At 27.1% G+C, this 11,266-nt stretch overlaps 1 protein-coding gene across 2 annotated transcripts in view; it reads right to left on the bottom strand.

Annotated features, from left to right (window-relative positions):
• Positions 1-415: 415 nt before the first annotated feature.
• LOC132924502 (probable phosphorylase b kinase regulatory subunit beta) overlaps positions 416-11,266 on the bottom strand; it is a 38,992-nt gene continuing 28,141 nt past the window's right edge. For both annotated transcript variants that reach the window (XM_060988865.1, XM_060988866.1), the window contains 6 exons: positions 10,853-10,995; positions 10,531-10,733; positions 7,621-7,758; positions 4,339-4,579; positions 1,154-1,258; positions 416-796 (listed from right to left, as the gene is read on the bottom strand). In XM_060988865.1, the coding sequence (XP_060844848.1) occupies positions 614-796; positions 1,154-1,258; positions 4,339-4,579; positions 7,621-7,758; positions 10,531-10,733; positions 10,853-10,995 (1,013 nt within the window). In that variant the 3' untranslated portion in view covers positions 416-613. The remainder of the gene's footprint in view (positions 797-1,153; positions 1,259-4,338; positions 4,580-7,620; positions 7,759-10,530; positions 10,734-10,852; positions 10,996-11,266) is intronic.

Genomic DNA, 11,266 nt, shown 5'->3' with positions numbered 1-11,266 from the left:
AATTTTAATTTTTAGAGTAATAATAAGTACGCTATCTTATTGTAGCTTATTATAAAATAGATGCTACATCACACACTTTTTAAGGGGCTTAGTATAGGCAATATCAATGATATTTTTAATTTAAATATCTATTATTTTCAGTAATTTACAAATTATTTCTATAGAAAACTTCTTCTAAATGAATACGTAAAACTGATATTCAACAACGTTCTTTTCTTTTAACAGTGAATAATTAATTTAACTATGACTTTTATTTTCCGAGTGGCGAGTGATTCTACTCCACTTGTAATGGTTTTTAATAAATTAATAATATTTGATAATTATGGAAAAGACTTACCCACCTTTGAATGTACTATACTGCAAAAATAAAAGAAATTGAGGTAAGAAGAAAACCAAAAATCAAGAAGAGATCACACTTTTTCAACATCAAACTATAATTAATAATAATAATATAATATACAGTATGCGATATTCCTGTCATTTTGTGAGTTTTGTCCCGATTTGTGTAAGACAAAATAACGCAAGTTTTCTCTCTCGTCATTCAACAACTAGCTGGTTCGATGGTTATCGGCGGTTTGGAAATATGACTAGCATGAGACTGGGTGGTTGCGTCTCACGACACTGTGCATTTATCATCGTTTCCGTCATCGTCTTCGTCTATGTCGACGGCAGACGTTTCCAACTGGCCGCCGGTCAGTATGTTGTTCACCACGGCCCTGGCAAAGTACCCGGCGGTGATTGAGTACTTGGACGAAATGAACGCGTCCAGATTGTCGCTGCGCGTCATTTGATTGTCCTAGGGCAAGAAAATACGAATAAAATATATAAGTTCCGTAGTCAAACTTTGTTTTGGGGAGTGGAGCCATCACTGGGTTTCATAGATGAAGTTTGCTGTTATTTTTATTTTTAAGAACACTGAACTTTTCTGTCTTTTTAAAAAGCTCAATAAACTATTTGGTACCTATAATTAGTATAAGGTCCATGAATTTAGTATATACCTATTTATCAAGATTATATAATCGCAACAAATATAAACAATAGATTTTTAGGGTAAAGGCATATAATATGCCCCCAGTGATCACCTATGGATTCTGCGCCGACCAAAGTTGTTGTTATTGTCATTAATTATTTAAAAAAAAAAAACTATCTTCACCTTGCAAAACATCCTGTTAGCTTCGATGACCATGTTGTCCAGGTTCAACTCCTTAAGTGTGAGTTCCGGGTTCCGAATGAGTATCGTGGAAACTATGCACAGCAACTAAAACACATAATATTATTATGTTAATGGAATACGCGACAGTTTTAAGCAGGGGATATAAGCAGTGTCCCGCAAAACACCTATAGGGATTAGAAAGGTTTTGTAAGATCTACATTATAATTTTACTGCTGTTTTTCGCAATATCGCTTTTTTCATCAAACGTAATAACGAACGTAACTTGTTTACACGTTTCTGATATTAAAGTTTTCGTAGGCTGTTTCTTTTTTTTACTTGCTCTGTTTAAAAATTTAAAAGCATGAATAAATCGAAAGATTGGGCACCGACCCAAATTTATTTCTTTAATACTGCATGAGAGATGCTCGCCAACAAACTGGGAAAAAATAGTTGACCTATTTAATTTTCTTATATTTTCCAATATCACAAATCGAGTAATAATAATAATATAATAATAACTATTCCTATTTCTATGAATATTAAATACTTGTAAAGAAACATACTACTATTAGAATAAAAATTTAATTTTAATTTTAATTTAGAATTTATGTCTTCAGTATAAACTACTTATGAGTTATCTTGTATTAATTTTCAAAACTTATGTATAAAAAGAAAGGTTTTGATGAATTTTTAACTACCTAGGTACAAATAATTAGCAATTTTTTGCGATTTTGAGAAATTTTGTCAAAATTCAAACTTCAAATACATACAAAAAAAAAATTTTGTGCTTTTGAAAAAATTATAACAAAAACTTATTTGGCATCTAGTATTAAACATTTAAGAATTTTGACCCAACGAATAATTTTATTTAATAATTATAGAATATAAACTTAGAAAAACAATGAAAATTTGTTATAATAAATTGGTCAAACAAAGTTATAACTTTTTAAAAATTATAATAAATAATTAAAATGATAATTTAAACATTCGGTGAAAATTTCAAATTTTTACTGTTATTTTTTTTTTGGAAATACAACAAAATATCAAAAATGGCTTAATGAGAAATAATAATTTTATAGATTATATCCAAATTCCCTAAACATTTGAAGTTCAAATGGTCATAAAAAATTAATTAGAATTTCCGGATTTTTTTTTCTTTATATAGCTCGAAAAACGTTTAAAAAACCTTAAATTAAATTTTCAAATTTCAATATTTTGAAAATTATAAAATATATAATAAATTCTAGCATAAAAATTTGATAAATATTTCAAATACCTACGGTAACGATGATTTGTTTTTGAGTTACATAAAAAAAACAAAACAATTTTGTTTAATACTGATTAGTGATTTTACGTAATAATTACCGTTTTCACTGATCATTTTGAAAAGTCCTGTGAATTTTTTGTTTTTACATTTTTGAAGTACAAACTATATTAAATTTTCCATTATCCTCAATATTGAAAGCCAATGCATTTGCTTAACTAATTATCGTGTATACATAATACATGAACAAAAAATACACACACACACACATTTTTTAAAAACAATATATGCATCGTTCTACTCAGAATATCAAATTAAATATGAGTTACTTACCTACTCTAATTATTTATGTATAATATAGTTTTAGGTCGAAAGGAAAATAACCCAACAATATACGTTCGTATAGTTAATCGCAATAATGAACAGATTTTTCATCACAATTTATACGAATGTAGATTTAGGTAGGTATTCTTTTTTCTATCTTTCTCCATTTTTACTATATTTCCGACTGCAGTATTATTTACAATTGGATTTTTAAATCGAAGCTACAATGTCACGTTAATACAAATTACCGGGAAATTGCAACTTCCTTTCGTCTGATTCCTTCATATATCCTCCACCACTCTTCCATTCCATTCACTCCCGTCATAATACAGAAAACTATATAAGAAAACACGAAATAAAATATCTGCAAAAGCATAAAATTCGGGCCCGCTGGCAACACGTCAAGGCGGCTATCGCTAATGACTGTTTAGAGAACAGACCAGACCTGTCATCGGCACGCTACTTGGTAAAGAAACAGTTTGATTTACCGTGTACCTAACACGCGCGAACAGGATAAACCGTTTGAACTACCGGTCAAGAGCTCCTCCGCCGACGCGCGACGCCACCATGTCTATACTATACTCGTACACACACCAAGAGTATTTCAGGCACACGGAAATCAAATTAATACAATATTATCGATCATAATTTATACAAGCTCAATAATAGTTGTATGTAAACCTTTAATAACCGAAGATGGGAAAGTATATAATCTACAGTTATATATTAACCAAATATACCTTTCATTCAAAAGTAAGTTTTCAATTTCATAGATGTTATATACTTAATTTTTAAATACATTTGAAATATAATTTATAAATATGATAACAGTGTCGTAAGCGATCTACTATACTTTTTATGATCTACGTATATAGGATATAGCTAGTGTTGACCGCGTTGTAATCAAACTAAAAAATACATACAAATTTGAAATTATTGAAATTAACTTTCTTAGATATTAATTTTTGAAAAAGTAATTACATACAATATTATTAAAAACAACACAAAATAATATGAACAAATAATTTATAAAAATGTCACATTATTGTTGTATACAAATTGAATTATTACTATTCTATATTAATTAATCACAAACAGGTTGATTTCGTGTAATTTATAAAAAAAATTTGATAGTTGAGAAATCAAATGATTTCACGAATCTCGACCATTCACCTTGAAACCACTTTTTAAGCAAAGAGGAAACTTCAATTAAACGTATAGAAAATTTTTCTTTCTTAATTCACTATAAATATTCTATATATACGAAATAGTCTATTGTGTATTGGCTTCAGTTTATGTGTTTATAAATGTGGCTCTTATCGTAGGAGGTTAGTCCAACGAATTGTAGATCATACTAATATGATAGATCACTTACGACACCGTTACCAAAAATTCAAAATTTAAGTATTCTTAGTAATAAAAAGTAATGGCAATTAAAATCAATGAATATCGATTAAATAATTGTAAATATTATTTTGTGCATGTAAAATAAAAACGACATATTATTATTTATTAAAATAATTTAAAATACTTAGTTGGAGTTTATATATAAATATAGACATAGCTAATAGATTATTATTATTATCGTAATCATTACCTCAACAATGAGTTGTCTATACTCAGGCTTTTCGAGTTGGTTCAACATGCTCTCAACGTACAGCGCGAATTGAAGCTCAGAGTGCGTCATATTGTTGATGGTGGGCTGCTGCGGCATTATTTGGTTCCGGAACCGAATACCTTTGGGTGTACGTCTTAAGATGTCCCATACTTGGTTGTAGAATCGATTGGGCACCCGGCACAAGCAACCCTCGAGTTTTCGCTTTTGCAGCATGTTGATTCTGCGATCGACGATTGATACGAAATGTATTTAGTTAATTTGTTGTTATTTATAAAGCAAAAAAAAAATTAGGCAAGTGAGTACCGTTATGCTGTACATTAGGTGTTGAGACTTAGAGAGGGCAATATTTATGAGTGTGTTAAATTTGAATTCAATGATTTATCAATGTAAATAAAAAACGATTCTGAGCAGAGACAGTCGTCAGCCTATAATATCACCAAGTATAATTCTTAATATATATTTTTTGATATAGCTATTAAATTCATTTATTATACTTTTAGTATTACGATACTGATTGATTAATTTTTTGCGAAAACCGTGCAATTGCTATTGTTTATTGTTATTAACTTTTAATTTAATAACACCTTACTGTAAATGTTTATTATATATTTATATACTATATACTATATTTATATATATATTATATGTTAGAATTATAGCAAAATAATGAATATTATATTCACCAACATTAATATACGTAATTTCGTCCAAAATTTTATAGTAAATAACTGTGATTGTATATTTTTAAGATTTTTTAGTTCCAGTATGAGCTACATATTAAAAATATTGTATTATATTTTCACACGTTAGCTATAAAAGTTGATTGACATTTGAAGTTCAAATGCATATAAAAAAAAATGTGCAATGCATTTTTAATAATTATATACAGATACAAAAACAAATTATGTGTAATCTATTATTTAATTTAAAGAACTATAACTCAGTGAATAACTATTTATTGCTGTTTATGGAAAAAAAAAATCAAAGTACCAATTACATCCAATTTGAAAATCAATACATTTTACTGTCCCTAAAGACAACGACAAACAAAAAGAAGTTTGAAATTTTTAAAATTGTTTTAGTATTATCTCGTAAGTAAAAAAGCTTAAAAATGTAATAACATCTTTCTCATAAGATTTTCTTAAGAAATCTGTAAATATTGAAAATATATATGGTCAATTATTGTACATACATTTGAAGATAAAATAAATAACGATTATTTTTTCCTAATAATTAAAATTAATATTAAGTAAATTTTATTTTCTATATGCAATACAATTAACAAAATATTTAGACTAATTTTAAAATATATATTTATACCATAAACCTATTTACTCTATCGTTACATGTTGGTATTGACATATAACAATAATAATATCCGATATAATATTAGAATAACTATTATATAATATATGCTAAATTTTTATATAAAAATTAATTCAAACAACCATGAAACGAAAAAAATTAATAAAAATAATATATCCTTATAAATAGACACTAACCACAATAATACAGTTTCCACTCAAAATCGTTTTTATAAATAAATTTATTATTAAATTCAAAATTAACATATCCATACCGTGATTTAATTAATGAAGAGGTACAGAAGAAGAAATAATTTGGAACAATATTATAATTACGTTTAAAATAATTGCAGACAATTCGAAGTAAAGAAAAAAATAATAATTTCAGTATAAAAAAAAACACCTTGTGTACTTCTTGCTTAACAGTTTTCTTTGATATTTTTAATTAAAAAAAATAAATGTAATAGAAACTGTGAATTCATTTTTAAATTAGGTACTTTTGATAACTTTTAAGAGATAATGCCTTACGTAGTAATTTTGATAGATATTTTTTAGTTTTTAGTTAATCAACCAAAAATATCTCCGTAATAATTAATTAAAATGTATAACTTGTAAAGAAAAGACAATAGATTGTCTATAATGTATATACAGTAGAACCGCGATCATTCGAAAGTCTATATTATATATAATATATACGTAAATTTATGTACCCGAATGTTCCATTATTATTGCAGTCGAATTACATTTTTGTCATAATTTATAATTAGTACATTACATACATATAATATGTAACCTATAATAATTGTATATTATATTTTCTTGATGTATATTATTTTGTATTGTATATTGGATATGTAAAAAACTTAAATTAAGAAAACAATTATGTAATAAATGACCAAATTTAGCAAAAGTCTTACATAGTCAGTAAATTTAGTAATCCAATAAAAATGTGTATATTAACATAAGAAAGTAACAAAATTATGATAATAGGTGTATACAAGACATAATTAAATTCTAAAAAATCTACCGAAAAAAAAACAATTGTTTTTATAACTTTTATCTTCAATTACTTCTTACGGATCATGTTTTAGATCTTTCTATTAATATATGAAAACTATCAACAATAATTGTTATTTCCGAGTCCAATAAACCAAAATATGTAATCACCTCTTATTGACCCATAGCTTATTACTAGCAATTCTCGCTATTCTCGCTAAGTTATTCAAAAAAATCTTAAGAATAAGAATAAGGCTAATACTTCAAACCTACAACATAATTCTATACTCCCAATTTGGTTTCAGATCTAATCATACGACTGTACATCAAATTCACAGAAAACGGTCTGCAATACCTACATAATAATTTTACTCCAAAATATACATTCTTAACTTTATATTTTAAACTGATTAGTATTTATATTATAAAATGTATTAAAGAATTCAAACGACTATGGAACTAATGAAAAAAATAAAAATAAATTATCTATAAAAAGTAATGAATAATAATGATTATTAAATTAGATATTTTTCCACATAATTAAAATCAAATACTCAAACACTCAATTTATTCGTCAAACTATAAGTATAATAACTTGTACAACGCAATTCAAAAAAGCACCAAAGTTTATAATGGTTTGATTTTATAATAAAACTAAGATAAACACAACAAATTAATAATACATAAAGACAATGAGAAATATCTCTAAAAGTTTTCATTATGTCTAAGAGTACAACAATTATACAATAAAAATACGTATAAGTTAAATTAAATTTGTTGTTTTATAAATATCATTTATTTTATAATAGCTTTAGATAATATCGTCCTTTTAATATATTTCTACTGAAGTATTTAAAACGTTTAAATACATTTACCTAAGCGTTTTAAAAATCAACAACATTAAATCCCTAGATAATAAAGTGTGCGCAACCTAACTGTTAATGTATGTTTATGTACTTACTGCTCTCTTTGTCCCCACTCCTTGACTGTGAATATTTTTTGTAATAATTTTCGTATGGCATATGGACTCAAGTTTTCGACCAATAATTGTTTTTCTTGGCCAGAATTTAATTGCAATGTCATAGCTTCCATCACCCATCTATAAACAAAAGCGTATTAATAATAAATATAATAAATATAATAGTTAGTATAATGTATAAAATAAATGTTCATTTTTTCGATTAAATATTAGTATTATGAATAACTTCGAAGGATAATCATTTTAGCAAACACCAGTAAATTATATTCACCAAAATAAGAAACTGCAATGATCGATAAAAAACTGAGTTAAAAACTGAAGTTCAATAATATTAGGTCAAATATTCATCATACATTTGAAACATTCAACATAAAAATGCTGTAGGTACGCTTAATATTGAACAAAATTGTTTTCTCTATGTAACTCTATAAAATATTATAATACACCATTTTTTTTGTTTCAATATGACTATTAATTAAATACTGCTATAGTTACTTATGTATTATGCTCGTACGTTATAATGAAAGAACAAAAAATTTTCTGATAAACAAAAGAATATACTGAGACTTCCAGAACTCTCGAAGAAGCAATCACTTTTTCACTTTTTCAGTCTAGTTAAAAACATCAATAGGCATTTAAGTGGTAGAACAGAATTTTCGAAGGCAGTAATTGTGATAAAAATTAAAAAACTAGTGTTAAGTGAAAAGAAATTGGCAAAGAACGTATAGCACTCAGTGGATAATACCAAATAGAACTGAATCACTGTATCATCTTGATAAGATAAAGGAAATAAAAAAACGAACATTCAAATCGTATCGAATGACTTATCTGAAACAATACTGATTATTTGTTTAAGAAAGTCAAAAGACACATAAAAAAACCTCAAAATCATGTACCCCCCTCCCTAAGTATTATATAGCGGATGGGGGATGAGGGGGATAGAATCCCCATGACCTTTTTATTCAATATTTATAACGATTTTTATTATATGAAATATGCATATTATAATATAATGTATTTAATTTTTTTTTCTCAAAACATAAATAAATAAATAATCAATTATGGTGAATTTCTACAGAATAATATGTCCTTATGTCTTATACACTGTGTCACTGTATATAGTAAATATCTATACTCACTCATATCTAGGAATTGGGATATTATTATTATTTATATTTAGTTATCTAAATGGGAAATACATACTTCGCTCGATAATCAAAAATATTCGATAATATAAATCATTTTTAATTATAAGAGATGATGGTCTTAGGCCGATACTAAGAAATATTTTCGAGTATCTATTTGTCTCTCATATATTGACTTCTTTATAAATCCATTTGAAAAAAGGTTTTTGGCTCATCGTAGTATTTTTGGAGATTTATTTCATATATTTCAATATATAATAGTAAATGATACTTAAATATAAATAAATAGTACTATTTAAAAAAATCAAATAATCAGATAAAAATAAAACATCATTTAATTGTATGTTAATTCCAAAATCAAAATAGCTATTATAAATCTAATTTAATTATATTTAATAATAACTTTTCAATGCTTTCAATGTTTATTTTCAAATGATTAAATCATTAGATTTTGATAAACTAGTACATTTTTACCTTACTACCGATATTCAAACTGTAAAAGCGGAATTGAGTTTATAGAAAAGAAAACTTTCACGTATAGAAAAATCTCAAAAAACAGGATTTGATACTATAAAGTTATGTAGTCGTGAGTTATTTCCTAATGTGTATACTGTATATACTTATTACAAATATGTTGTACGCTTCCGGTGTCAACAGCAATACCAAAAAGGATGTAGTCATACTTATAACAGTTGAAAACATATTTAAAAATACTAGGGTATAGAAAAATATTATACGTGCTTTAGTATAATATATAATATTTGTATAATTGGAATAAGTATTAAATTAACAGTTCAAACATTAAACATTATGTTTTAAATTATTTTTTAGGTTATGTTTATTCTTTTATAGTTAATTTATAAGTATGTTTGAAATGTTAATTTAGTGCTTATATGATGTTAATACTCGTATATTATATATTATGCAAATTGTGAAATTATATTATTCTAAAGTCGTCCCAATGGCTTGGCCACTATGGCTATACATCCCGGGGTCATAACCTCAAACAAAGTACTGAACGAATTGGCAAAACAAAAAAATAGTTTTAATAATATAATAAAAATATTGTTAATATTATATTTTTAAATACAGTTTGTTATAAATAATAGTGTTTGTTAAAAAGTCAGCCACATCCCCCACATGGGAAAATTAATGGTCAGTCACTAGTTGTACTCCCTATTCGTTCAGAAAGACGGCACTTGGATACGCACAGAAGAAGATAAAATCGAAGTATTTGCTCGACACTTTAAGAGTTTTTTTTTCAACTTAAATCACAGTCTAGTTTTCATTATTTTTTATACCTATAAGGTTTTTCCACGAAAGTTTAACGTAATAAGCAAATAATTTATGTGACATAATAGTGAAACGATTAACAACTGTTATATTTGGAATTTGTATACACATTTTATTTTACTAAAAATGCGTTGCATTTACGGGGTGGTGTAAAGAGGAAATTACTTCACTGATTAGTTGGCATACAATTATTAGAGTCGGAACCGACACGCTCCTTCTCATCCCCATACGAGTAGCAACTCTGTTTTAGTCTTTACTAAATGACTTCCTTGCATATGCGCAACTACTTAGCCCACCTAGTTTTTTATGTTACTGTTAATAATCAATATTAGTGTTGTAGGTGCAAATCCCTCCCGGGTCACTGATATCAATTTAGCCTACCCAGAGATAGAGCTCTAGTTGTGTCTATAAACTCCCTCGATATTTTATAATCGTCCAATTAGATACAACTTACCCGACTCTTATTTTCAATATTCCTTTGAACATATCCGGATTGGTGGCTATCAGCCGACCACAGTACAAAATGATTTCCTGTTGTAATACGGCTTGTATGACGTTATACGGTTGTATGGTGGAGTACATTATTGAGTGGATGGCCGCCGGCGTCATTGGCTTATCAAACACCGTTTCCTTTTGATCCACGACCCCGACGGTGAGCTATTACACACAGTGGACATCCCTTTTTTAATATATCAACATTTACCGGCTGCGGTTGTTTTAATCGCCGTTTAATATATACATAAATTTATATATATATAGGTAATTATGATCTCTACTTGTTTTCCGTTGACCAAAACAGTCGTTATAAATGGACTGATGCTGTCGACCGCGTGACGCAACATACTGCTGCAATATCGTACGGCGATCCAGTAATGCAAACAGCCGGCGCTGTGGTACAAATTTGTTAAATGATGTCTAACTGAAAATAGAAAAATTACGCATTTCGTCAGAACTACGTTTAAATGGATAGGAAAGGAATGACTTCGATAAAGCTATAAAATTATACATAACAATAAAATACCACCGTGAACTTACGATTCGAAAGTGCTCACTTAATATTATTATTAGTTACTTGTATATATTATATGAAATAATATTTTTATCAAGAACATAGTTAAGTCATGAACCATTATGATGCTTATTACTAAATGTTCAGCAATAAATACTAATACATAAAAATAGAAAAAGAA

The sequence above is a fragment of the Rhopalosiphum padi genome, chromosome 3 (assembly GCF_020882245.1).
Source record: "Rhopalosiphum padi isolate XX-2018 chromosome 3, ASM2088224v1, whole genome shotgun sequence".
Taxonomy (NCBI): domain Eukaryota; kingdom Metazoa; phylum Arthropoda; class Insecta; order Hemiptera; family Aphididae; genus Rhopalosiphum; species Rhopalosiphum padi.
The sequence above is the reverse complement of the archived record's forward strand: the minus strand, read 5'-3'. Positions and strand labels throughout refer to the sequence as shown.